General features: G+C 33.4%; 2 protein-coding genes across 3 annotated transcripts in view; both read left to right on the top strand.

The window, feature by feature from the left end:
• LOC123523507 (uncharacterized) overlaps positions 1–24,786 on the top strand; it is a 116,549-nt gene that overhangs the window by 66,400 nt on the left and 25,363 nt on the right. The window lies entirely within an intron of this gene.
• On the top strand, positions 1,529–19,663 carry LOC123524820 (uncharacterized). Of its 2 annotated transcripts, XM_045303322.2 has the most exons (4): positions 1,529–1,689; positions 11,044–11,229; positions 17,013–17,174; positions 17,772–19,663. In XM_045303322.2, the coding sequence occupies exons 2-4, from the start codon at positions 11,046–11,048 to the stop codon at positions 17,966–17,968; spliced, it is 543 nt and encodes a 180-aa protein (XP_045159257.2). In that variant the 5' UTR covers positions 1,529–1,689; positions 11,044–11,045; the 3' UTR covers positions 17,969–19,663. The 2 variants fall into 2 exon arrangements, with proteins under 2 accessions (XP_045159257.2, XP_053394370.1); XM_053538395.1 differs by lacking the exon at positions 1,529–1,689 and having other exon boundaries at positions 10,774–11,229.

The following is a 24,786-nucleotide window of genomic DNA, read 5'->3' as shown; positions in this document are numbered from 1 at the left end:
TTAAAGAATTGGCGATAGGGAAGCTTCCAATGGGTATTTTTGCAGACTATATGTTATTGCCCCAAAGTTTAGCTTTCTTACCTGTTTTAGTGAGAAACGTAACGTTTTGATTTCCGTTGGCATATTTTGAAGTAATGAACAACGCGAACATTATGTCTAATTCCAACAATAATAGAAAGGCATTCTCTATGTTTGTCGATCGTGGTGTCGCACTTTTGAAATCACTGTCTTCTAACATGATGGGTAATTTGAAAACCTTGGTGTTAATTATGGTATTAAGAGAAGAACCGTATTATTCACTCTGGGGGTCTACAATTGCCCAAAAAATTCGATACCATTTATTTAGTATATGCAATAAATGTGAACACTTATGATTTGTAAATGAAAAATATGGCAGGGATTATAAGTTCTTGTAAAGAACTTTGTCTACGCATTGTACTAATTTACGACGTAAATATTTATCACGTGACCAAGACCAAGAACAAATGGTTCAGTGCTACCTTTTTCCGTACATGCGCCGTTTAGTTCAGTACTTACAAGGAATTGAAAGATTTGAAAGTACACAGATCGATGCAATTTATTATGGATATGCAATAAAATTTAATGTGAACACTAATTTTTAAATAAAATATGTGGTTTTAATCGGATACACTTGTAAATTTCAAAAAGGTATTATTTTTTGTCTACGCGTTGAAATACTTTAATTACGAGGTAAATATTTGTCATGACACCAAGGCGAATGACATACGTAAAACCTTATTAATCCGCTAAGAATATAAGTCGTCGTAGCACCAATCTTTATAACGTAAAAATAACGGATATAGATTATTTTATGAAGTATATATAAAACATTGTAGTCACTCATAATGAAAAAGGCCATTAACTGATATGATGCTAGTCTTGCCAACCCTTATGTGGTATGTTGTTGATATGCTGCTAGTCTGGCCCAAATATTTTCAAGTGCGCACTCAATACTTTTAGTGAATCAGTTGTATTTCTTTCTTTCCTGACATTGGTCTGGATGTGGGTTACTTTTTGGGTTCAATGTATTAAAAAAAATGGAAGCATTTTATTGCAAAATGATGGAATATTTTCTTGCCTGGCTTCTCCGTTAAAATGCATACCGGTTCAGCTACGCTTCCTTACAGTCCTCTCAGGGCTTTCATTTACAACAAAAGACGTATTAGAATCGAAATATTTTATAGGAAAACACTATCTATACAAGAAGGGCGGTTATATGTGGAACGTAATAATTTCACGTGCGCCCAGCAATTTGTTCGTTGTTTAAACATGTTTTATTTGATGTTCAATTTTTCATACAAAACATATCTCTTTTTGTAAGCGTTGTGTGATATACTGCAAAGCTTTAACCATTTTATTGACATTAGACTAATTTTCTGATCTGATATCGTAGTAAATATTTGACATTTTTAATCAAAGAGCCGTTGGCTTGATATTTGAAATAGAAAACAGGAAGTACTACCATTTCGTAACGTTATTAACATAACGAATGAATCATTCGTTTTCGCGAAGATGAGATAAAGATATTGAACACTGCGATCAAAGATTAATTTTCAAAACAGTTTATCGCCACAAACACTTAACGGCCCTCGCCGAGACAAATATTTGATAAATAGTGGAGCTTTTGCTTAAAAATGAGCTGGATAAAATTCCTGTGTCAACTGATTTGTAAGTTATTTCTCGTTATTTATATTACGATAATTATTGGATAGAAACATGTACAATACAGACAAACAATGGAAGCGTTTGATTTATAAAAAAATCATAGCAATACACGTCTCTTTGATTATTTTATTATTATACCAGATTTATATAGCGCCTTTTTCATGATAAACACGTTCAAAGTCGCTTTACATACTGCAAACGCAGCCACACAGTGCGCGAAATTCATCCTCTAGAGAGAAATTCTTTTAGATACAGGCCTATACGGCTAACTTACCTAGCTCTTTGCGAATAAACAGTCTGGTCTTTAACGTGCCCGGTGTATAGCACCGATACACGCGATACCGTCTTTCCTGGGAATAACCAGTACAGGCTTCTTGGTTAGGCGGGAGACACTCAAGAGCATCTCAGAAATTTCCAGTACCTGGACCGGGATTCGAACCCCGGACCTCTGGATTGACAGCCACGCGTGTTACCACTAGACCACCGGTCCACCTATTTGATTCTTCGTCAGCTGTCTACACACTGTTTCAAACTTGAGTAATATATAGAAAGCAGTTGATAAAGTAATAGATCATTAATGTTAGTATTGACTGTGCAAATAGTATATCGTTGCTAGGCAACTCAGATTTTGGCTAAATTTATAAAAAAATATTTAAAATGTTGTGAAAGGACGCTAATTGGTTGAAAACTTAAATTTCGGAGGATAGACCAGATGGCCTTATTTCGGTCTCTTTCACGACCTTAGCATATGCTTTTTTCACATTTTAGCATTGTTATTATCTTAAGGTTATTCAGATTAGCATAATTTATTTTGTTTATTAAAACAACACTAATGTCGTGGCAAATGAATAGAGGTAGCATTAAAACTGTATGAATAATTAAAATCAAAGATCTTTTGAAATTTCGGAGGCATTGTGAGTGTTCGAGAATATGTACCCTCAGAAATAATTTGTGAACTGTTAAGTAAATCCCACACTGCGCAATCTGACAAACACTTGACAAACACTGAGGATAGATATTTGTCAGAATGTCATCTTTTAAAATGTTTACAAACATCAAATGATAGCTTTTTCAAAAATTAACTGTCGTCCAGTTCCTCTACATTAGCAATTATAAACAGTAAGTTGTTATAATGTTTTGCAAAGGAGGCGGGAGGTAACTTGATGTGCGTGTCGTGTGGGGTGGGGGGATTAGCTGCTACGCGTTCCCTTCTTTGATCCGTCCTGGGTCCTCTACTTGATAAACTTCAGTTTTATTCAGGGTCCTCTACTTGAAAAACTTCAGTTTTATTACCTCTCATGAACAGACTCAGTCAAGCCGAGTCTGCTATTATTCTTCTTGGTTGCATTCTTTGCTTCCAAAGGATCTTTATACAGATTTTATTATTGTCTCGGAAACGGGACATTTATGTACTGCGTACTTGTCTAAAGACTGTTTTAAACATATATTTTGGATCTGTATTGGATTTTATTCTTAAAGCGACATTCCTGTAAAAATGTAATATTAACTGAGTAACAAATCCCAGGATTTTAAGTATGCAATGCTAAGTATATATATAACGTACATGAGACATCTTCCGTCGAAATTTAAGCTTCGTCTGAGGTACTAAATCAGGACCATTAACAGAAATGATAATGACAAACATCAAATATTTCCTTTAAAACTTAAAAGTTGAACGAAAATCATAAAGATTTTCTCTGACCCTTTACATCTATACAATATTACCTTTGCCAATATGAAGCTCTTTGTAAATTGCGAATATTTTTCACAAGTACTTTTTCATTAAAATATACTTTTTACTTAAAGCCAGTTGATTCGTGGATTTAAAACCAGTGTCATGGCACTTGAAGACTTTAATCACGATCGAGTTGAATATTTTTTATTCAAAAAGTGGTACAATTGTTCAGTAACTGTTACCCTAAGGAAAAACTATTTTCAGCAAAGTTTTAAACAACGGAATCCTATTTAAAAGGTGATCTTAACATTATTCTATAATGTAGCATATTCTTTAATGTAGCATTTTGATATTCTATCAAGTGAAAGGAGCTTACCGATTCATATATCTATACAATATAGATACATATATTCTTTAATTACCTCCCTTTGTTGCCTTTACAATTACTGGATTTATACTAATGATCAAGCCAGACACGAGTAACGTACAATTAAGTTTGCAAAAGAAATATAGAAATGTTATCTTTGTCAGCTTGGTATCTAGGCCTTGCCATTCGTGCAGCTATAGATATATTTGTGTATTTCCTCTACTTTTCATGTGGTAGATTTTATTGGCGACAGAACATTTAGTTGGTTGTTGTCTTAGTTAATGATCACAATATATCAACTCAACCTTACGTAATATGCCAGCATTTTCGTTGAAGTATAATTTCCCAATCTCAGACCAGCCGCTTGTGTTCCTACTTCCATCCATTTTGTTATGCTACGCAGCTCCTAGAACAATATTTCCTAGCTATTTCTATTTCTCGGATGTTATTTAATTCTGCAGCTTAATTTTCCAAGGACTTACGCATATTCCTCAGTTGTTTAGATTTTTCGTGTTGTTTTTTAATCTGACCTTCAGCGTGTGTTTTGGTAAAGGTTACGACACACTTAATAGCTGTTTTTCGTTATTCTGTAAAAATTGACATATTTCCAGGACCATTTTAAATGTCTGTAGCTTACATTTTCTTGAAGAATATTGCCAGTGCTGAATAAAAATCATAAGAAAAGTGGGGGTCATGTTTGATGCAAGAAAAATATTTTCAGTCAAACACACAAACTGCAAAATCAGCTAAAAATGAGACCCCAAATTGTAATGGTGGTGTATGGTCTAAGTTTCCAAATTCTGTCATGTTGTTATTTCATTATAAAAATGCTACATGTCAAGCATAGATATGTGATGTGATTTTACCAAAAAAATGCAAAGAAAATAAGGAAAATAGCTCTACAGAGCAAAATAAACTGAGGACTATTTGTATCCGCCATTTTACGACCATTTTTTTCGCCCCATTTTTCTTTTAGTGTCTGTATACATAAACAAAGCAAGCTTCCGGTTATTCAACGAACTGACGGCATTGACCGAAAAGTTATAAATATGCTTCTACAAAACTACCGGTATTTGTCACTGTCTCTGTTAGCCGCGGACTGTGCTTTTTGACACAAAATGTTTAAATGCAGTTTTTGTTTTTAAAAACAAAATGGCGTCGTGTTGATTTGATGAACCTAATCACCAATATTCGATATCAATGTGCCTAAGTGTCCATGGTAATTTAGCGGATTTATCGTATGTGACACGGTAGCCTAAATAAATCCGAATTTTGTGACGAAATATTGGATTTATTTTTAACATTTATGCACGTAATAAACAGACAATTCGTTGATCTTCACAAATTAGCATAAAGTAAAAAGAAAATTTGTTTGTTTGCAGTGAGATATCGAAATATATCATCACCGATAAGGGAGATAATTCTGATATTTTCACTCAGGCTCCACGTTCATGAAAATATTCAATTGTTTCCCTTATCGGTGATGATATATTTCGATATCTCACTGCAAACAAACAATTATCCTCTATATCTATACTCGAAGAAAACTGCAACAATTTTTTTTGCATTTAAAAGGTTGGCATTTTCACTAACAATGCCTTTCGAGAATCATTAGTTATATCACGTCCTACATCTCCGTGACTTTGGCAAAAGATATTATTAATTCAAATACTGTTGAAAAGTTTTTTTCTGTAAAACATTATCAGCATAAATGATGGATAGAACATTCTGACTGTGCAACTATTTGATAAATTTATTAAAAGACAATTAAAACATGGACCTGAGGAAATAATACAGATAAATGTCAATTATTTTACTCCTCTTCTGCTACTATTATATATTGGTTTATTTTTTTTTTTTTTTTTGAAACTGTTGCATTTCTTGGTTTTACCAAGCCTGATCAAAATTTGGCCCATCAAGCCAGGCCAGGCTAGACCAGGAGTTGGAACATGCATGTTTTGGTAAAGAGGACTGAGAATCTGCATTTGCTCTTGTACGTAATTTAGAAGACCACTTGAACAAAAGAAAGAGCCGGTAGGTAAGTGGGTTTTTTACGAACTTCTTCCATGTCTGACAGGTCTGTTTTGTGTGTTTGCTTATTTCTCTGTAAGTTTATTTATAGTCTCTGCCGAAAACCTATGTGGGCGACTCCTCCAGGAGATTGTTAGTGATTTCAGTTGGATATTACTGCAAGATAAAGATGACGCTCAAATTTCAGAAAAAAAAAAAAAAAATCCTGCTTCTTTAGCTCGTTAGCTTGCCATGTGTGAAGAAAACATACATGGATTCCTTTCCCAGTAAGTTTAGTTGGAGATGCAGGGCCTCGAACTGAAGACTTTAGGTTTCATAGTCAAGAGAGTGTCTCTACTGTATTACTGTGTATGATCTGTGTCTGTTCAAATCTACAGTGGTTAATGCCACGAAGAACGAGTTAAATATAGGTTTAAGGACACACAATTTTGGAAGAAACATGAGCCAAATTGACTACTTAACGATGATTATTCATTTTTAGATCTCTTTTGCAAGTAAATCGTTTGAACTATAATGATTTTCCAATTTTAAGAGAGTAAGTGGCAATGGCAGCCAAATTTCTACAACGGTGCGCATATGGCATTCATGTCGCAATTCGAGTACTTTAGGGAAATCCTTGAAACTCTCTTTGGTATCAACTTTCAGATATCAAGTTAAAATGCGATGATCCTGGCTGTAGTTAGTGTACTATAGTTATACGTTTGACCTGCCGATATTTTGTCTTTTTCTTTGTTTGAGTTAACTTATTTCTCTCCTTTAGTGATTCTTTTTGTTTGAATTTTTTACGATATGTTTAATTGTGTTCTGTCATCGTGTCTTAAACTTTGTTCATTTCTCTTCCTCCAAGAATCTTACTAATTGTTTTCCGTGGTTTCTGTATTTTCTTGCTTTTATTTTACTTAGTGTTTTTTCTCTAGTCTCCTCCAATATTCAGAAAGTTCTTTCGTGTTTAGTAAAAGGCATCAACAAGTGCAAAAAAGATAATTTCGTTGTTTTGGCTAATCTTATATTTCTGCATATCGAGTAAATAAATGTGTAAGAATATTCCTCTGGTTGAAGGTGTGGATTGAAATATTAGGCTCGACCGGAAACAAGATTCTGTTATCTTAGAGACATTTATTTCCATTCTCACCTTCTACTAGTTCTTTTCTTGTATGCCGTTTTCTTTTCAAAAAAATACAAGAAATAAAATAAAACTTTTAAACACATTTATTATAGCAGCCTATGAAGTTACGCTTTCATTCCGCAGTTACGTTATGTGAGTCATCTTTCATCTCAGGGTGTAAGACGAGTTTAACCAGCACCAGCATAAACATTGGAAAGCCCTGTCCGGCATATAAAAGGTCAGTATCTTTATGAACATTGTTATTTTATGACTTTATTTTTCACCGTGAGTACGTCCTGAGGAATACACAGATAAGATTTTACTCATGTAAGGCAAATTATGGTACTACTTACTCAAGTCTGTTTGCCTGTCCATATACATTACGTGCTGCACAATATATTCCACCCGCCCAAACCCACAATGTCAATGCAATACGATCCTCCATCCCAACACAAGATATTGCCTTGAAGTTTTAATGCCTCCGCCTTTGATCTGTAACTTCGGGTGTTAGCTCTTGTTATTCAGTGCTATAAAACATTACCTTTATGAAGTAGTAAACCATTACAATTGAATGTGTGCATATTATATCGAAAGCAGAATTCACGACAACATTTATGACAACTATATGTGTTTTTTCTTATTCATTCTTTCGGACAATTGTAATAACTGTCTGTCTCAGATATGAGATATGGTTTATAATGCCGTAAAAATGAATAGATTATCACAGAAACGCTACAAAGTCATTGTTGTATTTAAATGTCGTCAAAGACGTACTAAATTTATATGTTCGTATCAGCACAAAATTATTTCTATCAAGGTTAAAATTAATTAATTTCAAAACGTTTTTTATTTGAACTCATTTTAAGCAGTCACTGTTTGCCGAAATATTTTCACGAATCTTCAGGTTTGAGTAGTGACCAGCAGATAGCTTGCTAGTTAGTTAGATACTATACAGTGGCGTTTCTGAAAATCTCTGCATGCGTTGTTTACAAAAGGGGATAAAAGCAAAAGAACAAGAAGGGGCATTGTTGTGGACGGCTATGATACACATGTAGTTCAAGCGTTTGAGCCCGGGAAAGAGATTCGAAATTGAAAAAAAAACAGTCATTGTTTGAACCTTCAGCTCTATCCATGTAAATCATCGCTTGTAAATGCCGACTGCGGTTCGTTTCAAAGAAGAAATACGTTGCTACCTACAACACATTCAAATCAGCGAAAATTTTTTTGATAACATGAATTAGATAATTTACCTTCGAAAAACAGATTGTGGCTGATGATGTGCATTCATGTTATCAGAGAAGTGTAGTAAGCACGTCAAATGCAAAATGGTTCAAATTAGCAGTAAAACAAAAACTAAATGATTTATTGTTGAATAATTGGTATTCTCAAGTAGATAACTCTAGTAACAGTAAGTTTTACCGTGTATTCAATAGAACTGTACTTATCAAAATTACAAAACTCTTCACTATATAACATGATTAAATTTAGAACAAGAAATTATAGGTTACCAATAGAAACAGGAAACTGTACAAGAACACCATTAAATGAAAGATTATGTAACTCGTGTAGAAACAAAAATTTTTGTAAACACCTCATATTGCATGTTTTGTACATGTTTGAGAGAATAAAGGAGATGTTCTGTCCTGTTCTGTTCTGTTCTGTTCTGTACACTAACCAGTATGAAATCATATTAAGTATCGGCTAGATCACAAATTAGTCCGTCTAAGCGAATGAAACGAAATGTTTGTTTTGTTTAGATGAAACAATAAGTTTATCTGTCTGAATTAGAACACGGAAAACACGAGCAAATATTATTTGGAAAAGCAGGAATTGCGTGTAAAATTCAGTTTAAACCAATATGTCTCATTTGTGCAAATTTTGAATTTCAAATTTTGTGCAGTCAATACGTGCATTTTAATGAATATTAATAATAATAATCAGAGGAATTTTGCAATTTAAACCTTATTTTGGTACGTTATTTTTTGTATTACATATATTATCATGCTTACAATTCGAAAGTTGAGTGAAAAGAAGAAATCATTATCAGGTAAGAATAAAAGGTGGTTTGATTTTTTGAAATTCAGTGAATGACATAATTCTTAATATAAGAGACGTAATAATGTTCGTCTTCAGAAAAAAAGAAGAAAAAGAAAAAACCAACAAAATGAAAAAAAAATATTTGAGCCGCGCCATGAGAAAATTGACATAGTGGCTTTGCGACCAGTATGAATCCAGACCAGCCTGCGCATCCGCGTAGTCACCTCAGGATCCATGCTGTTTGCTAACAGTTTCTCTAATTGCAAAACGCTTTGAAAGCGAACAGCATGGATCCTGACCAGACTGCGCGGATGCGCAGGCTTGTCTGGATCTATGCTGGTCGCTCCGCCACTATGTTGGTTTTCTCATGGCACGGCTGATTTATCAGTAACGACTTATCCGTTTGTATAAATGAAATGTATTGAAAAAGAAGACACGCATACATTTTATTCATATTGGAAATATTTTTCTCTGCGACGAAACTCCCGTGTTTACAAAACAATAGTAGATATTTTTCAAAAATTAAATCTGTATGAATAAAAAACAATACAATTATATTTGTAACTATAAAGTATTTTCTTTTAGGAAAAGCAAGTGTGTCAGTAGCAAAATGAAACATATATAATAAGCAGAAAACGTTTTGATTTACACGTGAGAAACATTTCGTAAATTCGATCTTTTCAAAAACTAGAGATTCTGAACTGGTACGAATAAGTGTCTTAAAAAACAAGCCGTTAGAAATTTTAAGTCTGAATGAAGCAACCTCAAAATTTGGTAAACTGAATACCTTTGGTTTAAACATATTGAGGTATTATTTTTAAGGTTCATGTTCTCTTGTTAGGAATAAAACCAATATTTCAAAAGCATTTTGTAAACGAGTACTATATCATTGTATCCTGGTAAAGATTCTAATTTCTTTTCTGAAATTTTGAATTGAGGATAAACCAAGGTTGGTAATGAAGCTAAATATATAAGGTGTATTTTCTTGGATCAAGAATTCTATGCTCTGTTTCTGTAACCTATACACCACAAATTCATCAGGCAGTACGTAGGATTTGTCTGCATGGTATAGGCACACATCTGACACTCACTTATGAGATCATATGCCTGAAAAGTGGTCTTAGTATAAACAGCGTATCTTTATAACGTTCGCAGTGGTAATGTATCTTGGTGGGAACGTAGAAACAGTGTTACGTATTTTGGGAGATTGCCGACAAATTGTGATATTTTATGTGGCTCGTTGAAGACATGCTTTTTGGAAATCGCTGGAAAAATAATTTAAATGTACATTTCACAATGATCGTTGCAATGGTGTATCTCAGATGATGTTTATTTCAAACGGTCGTTTTACGTAGAGGTGCATTTCAAAGTGCAGTGGACAAATCATGGATACATTACAATGGAGAGCGCTTGACAAATTACGTAATTTTAGCACGCTTTTTTGTAAACATTCGTTTCGGAGATCGCTGATTAAATGATTATGAGTGTGCTGGGCAAATTATTTATGATTTACATGGTCTTAGCGGAGTGCTCCGCACAACTTGTTTCTACTTTATGATGGTCTTTGTAGACATGTTGTTTGCAGATTGCTGTGCAAATAATTTATACTTTACATCATTTGTTGTAATAGTCCATTTCATAAACCTCTGCACAAATAACGTATATTTTCAACGATTGTTGTAATAGTAAATCTCTGATAGCGCTGGTGAGATTATGTTTATTTTATAACGAACGTTGTAAACATTCGTTTCGAAGTAAATTTTATATTTATGTTTCAACGATCATTATTTCTAAGTTCGCTGGACACATAATGTATATTCTACAACGATCATTGTAATAACGCGTTTAAGAATACGCTTGACAAATAATGTGTAGTTTAAAAATGATTGTTGTAGTCCTGTAATTTAGAGTTCGGTGAACAAAATGAAACTGTAGAAAGGCACTCTAATTTTCTTTCAACAGTTGAAGCAAAAGATACATTTCTATCTTACAGTTAAGAACATTGTTTTGAATTTTCATTATAGCGTCAATATTCAAAATAATTAGTTTCAACTTGATGACACAAACATATTTCAACAAATATGAAGGAATATGAATGAATATTTATTTATTTATTTAAACCTAGGATATTCTGTATTAAAGGAATGGCATCTATACAAGTATTGAAGTATCTCCCACTAGGCATGTGTTTCTCGGGGGTTCTGCAATTAGCTGGATATGTGTCTCCCGGATGGATCAGGTTCAAGCGTGAAGACTACAGCATTCACACGAGCCTATGGTACATAGTGACATGTACTGACACCTGTGAAACAAGTTATTTTTATAAGGGTAAGAGTTCTTCAAATACATCCTAAAAGAAGACTACAAAAATTGCTATAATCCATCTGGTCCGAGAGCTCACGGACTTTTATTACAACAATTGAGGCCAAAAGAAGTTTATACTTTTTTGGAAACAATATATCATATCCTCCATGAAAACCCATTTCTTAAGTGTCGAAGCCGTGCCTATCTATATTTTGTTCACTTATGTTTGTGATAAGTGAGGTAAAACTCACTTGTTAAAATTTAGGGGATAGAGTAAAGTTTATGTGTACCAGTTATTTCACTGTTTAGTTACAGGAACTATCTGACTGTCAGTAAATGTATATATGTCAGCCAATGTCAGCAAAAAGAAATTCATCAAAAGGAATGAAGGGCAAACTTGATATTTAAGGTCAAAGGTCAAATTTATGTACAAATCACAAAATTGGCATATTTGGAATTTATATTTATTCTCAAAAGTTAGTGTGTTATCATAAGTCACTCAGTTTTACTTATGTAATGTGTATATATCAGCCAAAGTCGGAAATATAAATCTTATTGCAAAACGTCAAGGTCAGCCTTGATAACTGAAGGTCACAGTTCATTTTCATGCAAATATATGAAAAATGTTACCTTTACTTTTTAATCTGTTTAATATGTATTCACATTATTAGTCACTGAAGTTAATTCGTTTTAGTGTCTTTATGTCAGGCAAAGTAAACAGCGCAGAGTAACCCCAAAGCTGCAAAGGGTAGAGCTTATATTAAACGTCAAAGGTCAAATTTGTGTGAAAAATTGCATGAATAGCTTCCGGTTTGAAATATAACAGCTATTTCTAATCATTATTAGTAATTACTCGTGATTTATTTTAATGTATATATGTCCCACAATGTCAGTAATAAAGATATCGTCTGAAATCAGACAAGTTCAAATGTGATATTAAGGGTCAAAGGTCATTTTCAAGTAAAAGAATAAAAAATAGCTGTTTAACTTTCTTCTTGTTAATGATATTTTTTTCGATATTAATCAACGATATCAGTGCATTTTAATGTATAAAAATTAGGCGATGTCTGGTATGCACATATTATTTCAAAACATAATATCAAAGGTCAAATGTCAAAAAAGTACGCAAAATGTTGCAATAATGTCACCTGATTGTAATAATTTTTATTGTTTAAAAGTACTTGTTGTGACATTTTGGTAACTGATCGTTGTTTATTTTACTGTATTTATGTCAGACTATGTCATGGAAGAGAAAACAAGTCAAGGTCGAACGTGGTATTAAAGGTCAGGGGTCATTTTTGTGTAAAAGATCAAATTGTAGCATACTTACTCATTACTTCGTTCAAAAATAATAGCTCTTGTTATAATTTTCTGTTAGCAATTGATTTCAATGTATACATGTCAAGCAAGGTCAGGAATGTAGGTCTTCTCCAAATAAGGCAAAGCCAAATCTATTATCAAAGGTCAGATTTGCGTGAAAATTAGCAAAATATAAAACAGTATTTTTGCGATGATTTTTCTTTAGTTTTTTAGGGTATTTCAAAACTAGAGATCTAGTAACTAATTATTATCTAGTAACTAATTATTATTCATTTTGATATATATATAACAGATAATGTCATTCTTGAAATAATAATGAAAAAATATTCAAGGTCAAATCTGACATTAAAGGTCAAAGGAGTGGGCCTTCAAAAAACTCGCCATTATGAAAAAAACTGGCTGGAACAAGTTGGGGAGCAAATGCAAATATCCTCTGCAAGTCTACACAGGCAACGTACATCCCAAAGCATCGTACGCATCAATCTCATTGGTAACTGCTTCCAAAACCAGTAAAGATAAAGTGGACAAGGTTAAATTTCAGGTCTGACGATAATCCCGGAGCAATGAAAATAACTCCAATAAAATAAATAGAAAAGACAGCGAACCATGAGCCATTGGAGACAAGACGAGATTACAAAGCTTTTGTGCATGAAGAGAAGGCAAAGAGACTACCATCCTACCCATCCCACTCAAAACTCGAGAGCAGAACCAAGAATAGACTGAAAAGACAGAGTCTCAACCACATCGTCAAAGAACTGCAAAAAGGGAAAGCAGCAGCACTGGACACAGAGGCAGAGCCGCTCAAGTCAAATGAATGGGTTCCCAGACAATGTGCTCCCAAGATCAGATTGGAGATGCCAGGAGTAGAAGAAAAGGGAAAGCAACATCAGGCTTACCAACAATCTCTTACGCTAGAAATGATCATTAACCGCTATCCAGCACACTCTTAGATCGAAGCATATATCGATGGATCAGAGGAAAAGTTAGTTCAGAGAGTGGTGCCTACATCAAATTTTCAGACAGCTCCTCTCTCACCCTCTCTCATCCAATAAGCAAGAGATGCTCCAACTATAGATCCAAATGCAAGCCCTCACATCGGCGATAGTCGAACTGTATGAGCGAGGAGAAAAGGGACAATACGTTCCTAATAGACTCCAAGTCAGCTGTTCGGGCTCTCTCAGCAGGTCCATCAGACAACTCAACCAGATAGTTGTTGAAAAACATCAATCTCCTGTCTGAGAACAACAATGTAGCATTTCGATGGATTCCTGCACATGTGGGTATAGCTGGAAATGAAGCTGCGCAAGTACAGCCCCAACCCCTCAACTTCATACAGAGAAACTAAGACTCTGTGGAAGAACAGCTTTGCGTCCGATTAGAAGAACATAAATGGAGGCTACCTGCCAAATCAGGACAGTCTACACAATTAACTGTCTTCCGTCTGCGCACTGGAGATTGTGGCCAGAGAAAACGTATGAAGAAGCCGGGTGTTGCAGAGACAGATAAATGTCAGTGCGGATCAGAGGACACAACAAACACCGTTTCACATTCTGAAGAGCTGTTCCTATCTCGAAGAAGCACGCCAGAAAGTTTGGCCAACAGACATCCCATTTGAGACCAAGCTGTGGAGAGATTCTAGCGACCTACAGAATACGGTACAGTTCATTGCCGCATCTAATTATAAGATATAAAACGGACATAAGAAGATGGAACGCAGTAAGGAAGTAAGTAAGTAAAGCTTAACATTAAAATGAGTTAACATCAAGTTATAACAAGATATATTTGAACAAAGAAATAAAATAACTGTGCTATCTTTTGAATTTATTACCCGAAAATGAATTTTAAACTTTAAAATCAGGGCTGATCTAGACTCATGTCTTATGATATCTTCATTGTTGACATTGACCCATATATATATACATGTATGAAACTTCAAGGAATAACCATCAGATACTAATAATGACAAAATACCTTTTAAACAATGAAAAGTATTACAGAAAATGCTATTTTTGCGATATTTCACGCAAATTTTACCTTTTACCTTTGATATAAGCTTTACCAATCACTGTTCTTGAAATTAGATCTGCATTGCTGGCATTGACTTGCAAATAAATATAAGACAGAATTATTTTCAATGAACATAATGACAAGATAATTTATAACGAAGAAGAAAAAAGAAGTATTTTGAATTTTCACATGAAAATGACCTTTGACCTTTAATGTCAGATTTGACATTGACTAATTAACAGTGATTTTGTCGTGATATATACTTTAAAATGAGTAATGATCAGTTTTACTAGTAGTGACAAAAATAACCTACACAATAAAGAAAAATTATTGCTAAATTGCTGCTTTTTGCGAATTCTTATACAAAGTTGACACTTGACAATAGGTTTGCCTTTGACTTACAGGGATAAGACCTACATTGCTGACCTTGCTTGACATGAATACATTAAAGTAAATTGCTAACAGTGAATTATAACAACGAGCTGTTTTTGAACAAAGTATGCTACATTGTGTGATTTTTTTTTTATACATAAGTGACCCCTGACCTTTAATATCACGTTCGACTTTGACTTATTTCCTCTTCCATGACCACGTCTGACATATATACAGTAAAATGAACAACGATCAGTTACTAAAATGACGAAACAAATACTTTTAAACAATAGAAATTATTACAAATAGGTGATATTATTGCAAAATTTTACTTACTTCTTTTGACCTTTGACCTTTGATATTATGGTTGACCTTTATTGTTTTGAAATTATATGTACATTCTAGACATTGCCTAACATTTATACATTAAAATGACCTGATATCTTTGACTAATATCGACAAGATATTATTAACATGACCAAAAGTTAAAGAGCAATTTTTTCATTCTTTGATATGAAAATGAACTTTGACCCTTAATATCACATTTGAACTTGTCTGATTTCAGACGATATCTTTATTACTGACATTGTGGGACATATATACATTAAAATAAATCACGAGTAATTACTAATAATGATTAGAAATAGCTGTGATATTTCAAACCGGAAGCTATTCATGCAATTTTTCACACAAATTTGACCTTTGACCTTTAATATAAGCTCTACCCTTTGCAGCTTTGGGGTTACTCTGCGCTGTTTACTTTGCCTGACATAAAGACACTAAAACGAATTAACTTCAGTGACTAATAATGTGAATACATATTAAACAGATTAAAAAGTAAAGGTAACATTTTTCATATATTTGCATGAAAATGAACTTTGACCTTCGGTTATCAGGGTTGACCTTGACGTTTTGCAATAAGATTTGCCTTTCTGACTTTGGCTAATATATACACATTACATAAGTAAAACTGAGTGACTTATGATAACAAAATATTTTTTAAAAATAAAAATTAAATTCCAAATATGCTAATTTTTGTGATTTGTACATACAATGTAAATTTGACCTTTGACCTTAAATATCAAGTTTGCCCTTGATTCCTTTTTGATGAATTTCTTTTTGCTGACATTGGTTGACATATATACATTTACTGACAATCAGGTAGTTACTGTAATTAAACAGTGAAATAACCGGTACACGTAAAGTTTACCCTACCCCCTAAGTTTTAGCAAGTGAGTTTTACACGTAAGTGAACAGAATATAGATAGGCACGGCTTTGACACATAAGAAATGGGTTTTCATGGAGGATATGAAATATTGTTTCCAAAAAAGTATAATCTCCTTTTAGCCTCAGTTGTTGCAATAAAAGTCCGTGAGCCCTCGGACCAATTTGTTCGGTATACTTAACTAAAACTATGATTTTAGCTATACCAGTTGTAATGGGGAATATTTCATTCATTTGTGTCAGAGTAACATTGCAATTAATTTGGCCGAGTGAACACTGAATGGCAAATGTAATATATCTTAGGTTCATTTGTGAATCTATTTGATCTTAAATGTAATGCAACATGTCTGATTTAAAAAAAAATGTCTAATGCATTAACTAACCTTTATATATATGATACTTTCATCCGTATCGATTACTTTCATTGTGAAAATACAAGTTCAACGATAACATTTGTTATAAATATCTTTCAATTGAATAATTCCGACAGACTAAGTGTACACATCTCAATATATGAAAGAAGGATTTATTTCTATTTTCAAAACAAAGTTATATTTTTTCCTTACATTTGTATCAAAGGGTGCTGCATGATACAATTGTGTAGGTTTCATTTACAAGAAATAAATTCTTTAAAATACGTGTTGAAAACATCTCCAGCTGTCTATATGATTAGTTATTTAAAATGTTTCTTATTAGAACTATGTTGGTAATAGAATACAAAATTTTCAAAGAATAAATTGAAACTTTGGGAACGTTTGATCCTTATCTTTTGGTCTGTTATTTATTATAAACCATAAAACAGCGAATATCTAAGTCACTTAGATATTGTAGAATAAATTATATATCTACTCTTTTGCAAAATTATATAGTATGTTTATTACAGATTATGATGGGTATCACCAATATAGGCCATATCAAATACAAACGACCTTCGCTCTATTAGCATGTGTGGTTGCTGTCATTTGTCTTATAAAGACGAGAAATACTACAGGTGCAATAATGGTAAAGTGGCTCACAAACGGTGCATACTGTTCTTTGTTATCAGGTATTGTTTTAGTACATATAATTTTGTCCCATACTGTCTATATAAATCAAAATAATCAAGCTATTGTTGAAGCGCCTAACAATGCGGATACCCTCTCCTCCACCAGGTTCATATTTGTAAATGTTTTAAAGCCGCTTAGGATACACAAAAATCATTTGATTGATAAAATGCAAATAGTTTTTAATTTGTAGCTTACACAATCCTCTTACACATTGTCAACACTAAGATATCAGAACCCCCTTCGTGGGAGACAGGCTACCAATCATGAAGCCACCAGATCAAGTTCTAGGCGTGACGTCTACAAGTTATTTGAAAATGTTAGAAGAAATCCGCTTAATTTTGGATTTTACACATTTTGTATACAATATGTGGTTGAAATGAACCAGGTAAGTATACGGCTAACGTAGCAACAGCTTTACAAACACTGTGATTTGATGCATATTTAAATAAGTGTTACTTAATAAGTAACTGATTAGTTCTATATCTATATATAATAACATTCGTTTATTATATTAAAAGATAGGGTTCTATCACACCTGCGACATACTTGTAAACAATCGCATATCTGATTAATCTTTAAAATCTTAATATTTTTAGGAATCTTGTCTCTCGTACCAGCGGGAAGTCTCGCAGACATTGTGCGTATTGGTGGGGATACTTTCCTGTTTCCGTATTCGCTGCTTCTTACTGGACTCGGCGGAAGCCTTGCTTTGATAATATCTCTCATATCTTTGTATTCTGTACAGCCGAGGCAGACGACAAGTGAACCAGGAGTCCATTTATCTTCAATGTGATAACATTGATGAAAAAGTTACGTACAATGATGACAAAACTGTGATTAAAATAATCAAAACCAATTCCTACAGCTATGTATCATAGTGAATGTTGTCATGTTAATCTTTTAAATAATTTGAAATTTAAATTATACAATATTTTGCATCTTGTTCCGCAAATGAGCGGCCCAGTCCATTGTATATAACATTAAAACCTTACGCATGTAACATAATATGTCTATTAATTCAATCAGTTATTGACAAGAGTGAAAATAGACTACATAAAATATATTATACCTCCTTATTTAGTCAAACAATCTATGTATACGAATAAAACAGTAACATGTAATAAAATACCTATTTCATTGTTTCTAAGAGTAAATCAGTATACTAGTACATGTAATATTGTTCTTCTACTCATGAAGTTCGATGTTAATAAAAGTAAATCAGTATACATTCTGCTCACTCAATCAGTTCATTGTTTATAAGGATATATCAGTATACATGTAATAAAATACTTCTACTCAATCAACTCTTTCAATTATTTGTATGGAGGAATTAATATGCATGTTATAATGTACTTCTACTCATTTAATTTATTGTTTATAAGAGTAAATCTGTTTATTTTATGCTAACTGGTGAATACTGAAACATATCAGTGAGCTATTTCTCTACATCACTCACAGTGCCAAACTTCATTTTTTTCCCGAAAAAGTATCTCCCTTAAGATATATTATTTTATTGCCTTCCTTTGGTGCCTTAAGAATCACTGGTACCCTATGGTTATCTTTTCGTGTCATGTACAGGTAAAACTCTCGTATAGAACAAGCTAGCTATATCAAAGTTTTCAAAAGAAAAAAATGTTATGCTCTAGAAATGCTACCTTCGTTGCTTGAACTTGCCATTCAGTTATGTTTATACTTCCTCAACTATTTATCTGTTTAGGGTCGTTTGGTAGATTATACTGACGACAACACATTAAGTTGGTTGTTGTCTTAGTTAATTATCACAAGACATCAACTCAACTATACGTAATATGCTAGTATTTTGTCGATGTAATTGCCCAGCAATTAAGGCTCCACCTCCGCCTTTCTGAAAATATTGACCACCCGCTTAGTTCAGTAGGGAGAGCATTGGTCTACGGATCGTGGAGTCGCGAGTTCGACCCCAGGGCGGGGCGTATGTTCTCCGTCACGATTTTATAAAAGACATTGTGTCTGAAATCATTCGTCCTTATAATTCATGTGGGGAAGTTGGCAGTTACTTGCGGAGAACAGGTTTGTACTGGTACAAAATCCAGAACACTGGTTAGGTTTACTGCCCGCCGAAACATGACTGAAAAACTGTTGAAAAACGATGTTAAAAATAAAACATACAAACAAACAAATTGTGAAAATATTGAATTATCTCCCTTATCGGTGAAGATATACATTATGATGTCACACTGCAATCAGATATCCTGTATATACATATAATAATGTAATTCTACTCATTCAGTTCATTGTTTATAATAGGTTAGCAGTATGTATATAATAAAATGCTTCTACTCATTAAACTCATTCTATATAAGAAGAAATCAGTATATATGTAATAACGTACTTCTTCTACTTATTCCATTCATTGTTTATAGGAGTATTTCAGATTTCAATCATGGTGAAATACGAAATCAGAATTTCAAAAATAACAACATTATGACAAATAAAATCTTGGATTCTACCATACACTTGTTTTATCCTTAAAAACAATCACAACAAAAATATGCCTTTATTTATACTGCATTGTATATATAAAACAACTGTAATATGTATATAAACTATTGTAGGTCATGGATTCAGTGTTAGCGAATACGATATGGAACAAAATTGGCAAAGATGTTCCCGTGTGTGAAGAAAGCACCAAATTTTGCATGTCTTTTGACATTACGTTAAGGTATCCCAAATCCTACATGTTTTATCTGTCCTGAAACATCCTTATAAACCAATTTAAAAAAAGGGAGGTAAACATTTCTTGAAAAAGGTTTTTCCTTTAAATTGTAATTTATCAATATATTTATGTTTTATATGATCCAGACATGGATAACATATCACTGACATGGAAAGACAACCATTTGTTATTGACAAATATACAATGTTTACCCCCAAATACTCCTTATTCTCAAGATACGTACTAAAAAGGGGCGTAATCAGATATTTAATGTATATTGAATTTTAAAACTGTGTGTGAAAAGAAGTTTCTTATGTAGAAAGCATGAAAGTTTGTATTTAATTATTATAAATTATACTGAATCAGACCAGGGTTACATATTTAATTTGTTGACTTGAATCTACTGAAAAAGAGGACCCTAAAGAGGAACTTCCTTTGTTATTTCAATCAAATATATTTAAAACAATTTCCAAAATGATCTTAACCAAATATAACCCATGAAACTTTTTTTTTCAATTACATTTTACACACAATCAATATACATTGCTCGGGTAAATTGATACGAGGTTCTTAAAAGAGAAAGTGTTAAAAATATCATTTAAAGGCCAAATTAGGTTATATTAATCGTGAAAATATCATTTTACTGAACTTAACATAAAAATAACCTGAATTCGTGTATATCATATTTAAGATATCAAAATGTAAAAAGTATTCACATTTTGAGGTCCACGAGATATCTAATATAGCATGCTTACATTTACCTATGTGTACTTACACATACAGCCGGCCTCACAATTCTAGAATATACAATTTTCATTCCTGTTCTGTACTACTTTCGTTCTAACATCCATTTAAAAATAACGCTGTATTTGGTTTAGAAGTAAATATTAACCGTTGCACGTGTAATTATTACGGCAATAGATTTGTACTAAAAAGAGAGGGCCTACAACGGTTCATTTTTGTATGCTTTGTATACTTCTGTCTGTTAAATAACAGTATATGACATAATCATGTTTTCAAATCAAATGACTCGTCCAAAGACCCATAAAATAAAGGAAACTGATGTTTGCACCCTTCCAATAGATATTTAAGAATTATAATAGGTTTTCCAGTATTTCACTAATACATATTTTTGACATATTTCCTTTCCCTTTACATGATTGTGTTATTGCACTCAGTCTGGCATTTAACTGGTTCTATGATCAGAAGTGTACAATATAATGGAACTCAAGTGTCTAGAGTCAGCAGGGCAGGTTTAAGCAATGCAAGGGTCACAATTAAGGTATACAGACACTAAAAAGGAAAATGGCGCGAAAAAATGGTAGTCGCAAAATGGTGGATTAAAGTAGTTCTCCTTTTTCGCTCTGTTAGAGGTATTTTCCTTTCTTTCTTTGCACTTCTTTTATAACAGATCTATCAGTGATATTTAGAAAGCATACCGTCATTCTAAAAACTGCAAATTTATTTAAACTTCCCAGCTGTTCAGTAAATGGAGCAACGTACGGACAACGGAGGAATTCGGAAGGTCAGGGGCATATGATAGGATATATTAGAACATCTAAAACAAATGTTTATCAATAGAAATACTTTGATATTGCTGAGGAATCGGAGAAATTATCGGCCATTTTCCGTGTAAGCTGCCTTTGTAAATCACGTGATTCCTCAGGGAATATAAATAAAATAACTTCAACCGTTTCCTTCAGTAAGTTCATCATGTTCATCCTCCATTGTAATTAACTACAAAATGCACCATTTGTCCCTCTATAATATTCATACAATTAGCTTACATATAATAAGCATGGCTACAAAATTCTGTGAATGGTTGACTTAAGATATTAAAACCATATGTATACTGATAAAAGAGGTAAAAGCCTTTCGATCTGATCGACTCTCTGTAAGTTAACTCGCTTTAAAATCGCGATCCATTATTAGAAAACGTTCCGCTAGCGCTAATGAAACGCACGTAACAACACCGAACAAGCGGATTGACAATGTTTGTTTGGGTATTGTGAAAATATACCTCAGAAGCAACCTAATTTTGTTACAACACAACAAAGATTCAAATAAGATTATTTTTAATAAATGTTACCATATATTATACTAAACCCAGAAGAGACTCGTAATTCGACTACACACACCTATAGAATCAGCACAGAAACCATTTTTAAGTCATCTTTATAACTGTATATAATACAACTATGCTTGCAAATCTGGTGACACAAGATATGTTCCTCAGACTCTACGTTAAACAAGCCTGGAATCCTTGCTGATACTATACGTTCAATGTCTACGATCGTACGTGGAAAAAAGAAAACATATACATAATACAGCCGAAAAAACAACATCTTGACTGTGTCGTCTTTTCTCTCCAACGGAGGTCAGATGTGGCAGTTTAAACGCTTATTTACTGTATCCGACTTTGAAACATTTGTATTAATAAATAGCTGAATGGTTTATTTTACATGGAAATTGCTGTTCCGTACATGCCAGAAAAGAACTTAACATTTTCCTTGTAATCTGTGATGACCACTTCAGAGTTCACAATCTCTACTAAGTGTGATCAGCTGCAAGGGTAATACCGCGGTTTCAATTCATTTCCTACACAACTTGTCCAATACCTATATGGAAAAGCAAGTAGTTGCCGTGCTTGATTGTGTCATGTAAGATTACATGAACACATCAGGGTACTTATAAAGTAATTCGTGATTTTTTCGCTTGTCTGTTAATGCTATTTGCACGCTTACGCACCGTCACCGTATTACAACATTTCAGTTACTTCCGTTGTTTTTATCCAGAACTGTATAATGTATTTTTTTTTACTTTATTGAGCTACAAAATGTTTTGAACTTTGTAATTTTATGCCCTTTGATAAGTTGTTTTGCAAGATTCAAGCTGTGAACTTTTTGTACACATGTTTTCAAACCCATTAGATTTTTGGTGTCGACTTATATATTATAAGCCCTTTTTCTCCTGGCTTATCTTTTATGCGGTCTACTCTACGTGGCATCTTTATGCTTCAATGTGTCCGAATGGGCGGATGGACCGTTATTAAACTTAAACACTGACTTGACTGCTTATAGGGTCTATACTCTACATAGCTAATTCTATGCCCGAAAGGGCGGATGGACCCGTTTTAAACTTAAATAGAAGAAGATCGAGTCTTAGCGTAGATCTACGGATCTCGGTGTCGTGAGGCGTATGTTCTCCGTGTCGATTTGATAAAAGACATTGTGTCATAAATCATTTGTCCTCCACCTCTAATTCATGTGGGGACGTTGGCAGTTACTTGCGGAGAACAGGTTTGTACTGGTACAGAATCCAGAGACACTGATTAGGTTAACAGTTGTGATTTGACAAATCGGTTAGATTTGTCAACCGATTAATCGGCATAATCGGACAAGCCAACCGATTCGATTTATCGGACAAAATCGGATAATCGGTTATATTAGTTGCATATCTAAAAGTTCACTTCACAATGTATATATTTTATATCATTACTTAAGAAATGAACCACACTGAGATTAAAGATCCTATTTCTATTGTATATCTTCATCAACACAAGTAAGTAAACAGCGTAAAAGTAAAATATTTGTGAAGATAGTAACTTCAAATCAAATAGTCGTCAAAATTTCACCAGGGTGCAGACAGACAGTATTAATCCAGTGATATTGTGTTATTAAATTAAAAAATGTTTGGTGTTCAGTAAAAAATGTAATAACGATTTATTAATTCTTAGTTAATGGCTGGAATGTTTTTAATCCCACAAAATTAAAAATTGAAAATACCTTTGCTTGCGTAAGTCTTACGGCATGCTTTGCATACTGCAATACTAAGGCGTAAAAAAATTGTTTCTTTCCGGTATCCCGACCTACCCTAAATTTTTGGCCCGACCCTAAATGTTTTTATGGCCTTGGAGAATATTTTTTTTCAATTTTTTAACAAAAAGTTGCAAAACTGCATTTTTTATGCTTTAAACATGGCCAGTGATGTTAGAAATCAACTTACTGATGCTCTAAAGGCATAACCCCCTTATTTGCATTCATTTTTTTTACACAAAAATAATTTCTGAAAAGTCTCCCTTAATGATAATAATAATAATAATAATAATAATAATAAAAAATCCGACCTACCTACCCTAATTTTTTTGAGCATGTTACCGGAAACAAAGAATGTTTTTAGGCCTAATGTCCAGAGTTTGAGTTTGGGGTGATGGTTTTCCCAGCTTAATTTTGTAAAAGCCATATATCTTCCAAATTCTAGGTGTTCATAGATGACCTCGAGTTCTTCCGAGACGTTGGAAGAAGCCATTTTTTGTAGAAGAGTAGTTTCTCTTGGCGTAACTGCCCCTAAGAACCGTAAATACCAGAAAGAAAAAGATCAGAAACAACTAAATTATCCGTTCAGGTTGGCAAGTAATTAATTGGTCAGGGAAAAGTGAAGTCGGCGATCGCGATCATGAATGCCACGCCGACGATTATCCGATTGTCGCCGATTGTCGGCCCATCACTAGTTAACAGCCCGCCGTTACATAAGTGAAATACTGTTGAAAACCGCGTTAAACCCAAAACAAACAAAAAAGCTTAACTGAAGGCCATATTTCGCTCTGGAGTTGGAAGTATCAATCATGCGATGCAATTTGCGTTTGGCAGCAGTTTTCTGTCCATGTATTGCTATGTGAAACTTTAAATTTTCAGAAAGGCATTCTGTCCTACTAGGGAAGGTTTAGACAGTGGATTCACGGAATTTTGATAGAATGATGGTCTTTATTATTCATTGTCCGCTGATAATATTTAGGTAGAAACGTTTATCTAAATGTGTTTGATTATTAATATAAGTTAAATAAATGTTTGTGTGAAATAACTTTAAATATTTTTAAAGATAAGAATGCACGTAAACAAAACACATTTTTCATAATT

This window comes from Mercenaria mercenaria, chromosome 3, assembly GCF_021730395.1.
Source record: "Mercenaria mercenaria strain notata chromosome 3, MADL_Memer_1, whole genome shotgun sequence".
Taxonomy (NCBI): domain Eukaryota; kingdom Metazoa; phylum Mollusca; class Bivalvia; order Venerida; family Veneridae; genus Mercenaria; species Mercenaria mercenaria.
This window is presented reverse-complemented; position numbering and strand designations above follow the sequence as displayed.

Excerpts from the sequence above, each read along its gene's own strand:
- LOC123524820 (XM_045303322.2), top strand. The coding sequence starts at position 11,046 with ATGGCATCTATACAAGTATTGAAGTATCTCCCACTAGGCATGTGTTTC. Across the intron at positions 11,230-17,012 it reads AACAAGTTATTTTTATAAGG|ATTATGATGGGTATCACCAA; the intron begins GTAAGAGTTCTT and ends TGTTTATTACAG. Across the intron at positions 17,175-17,771 it reads ATACTGTTCTTTGTTATCAG|GAATCTTGTCTCTCGTACCA; the intron begins GTATTGTTTTAG and ends TAATATTTTTAG.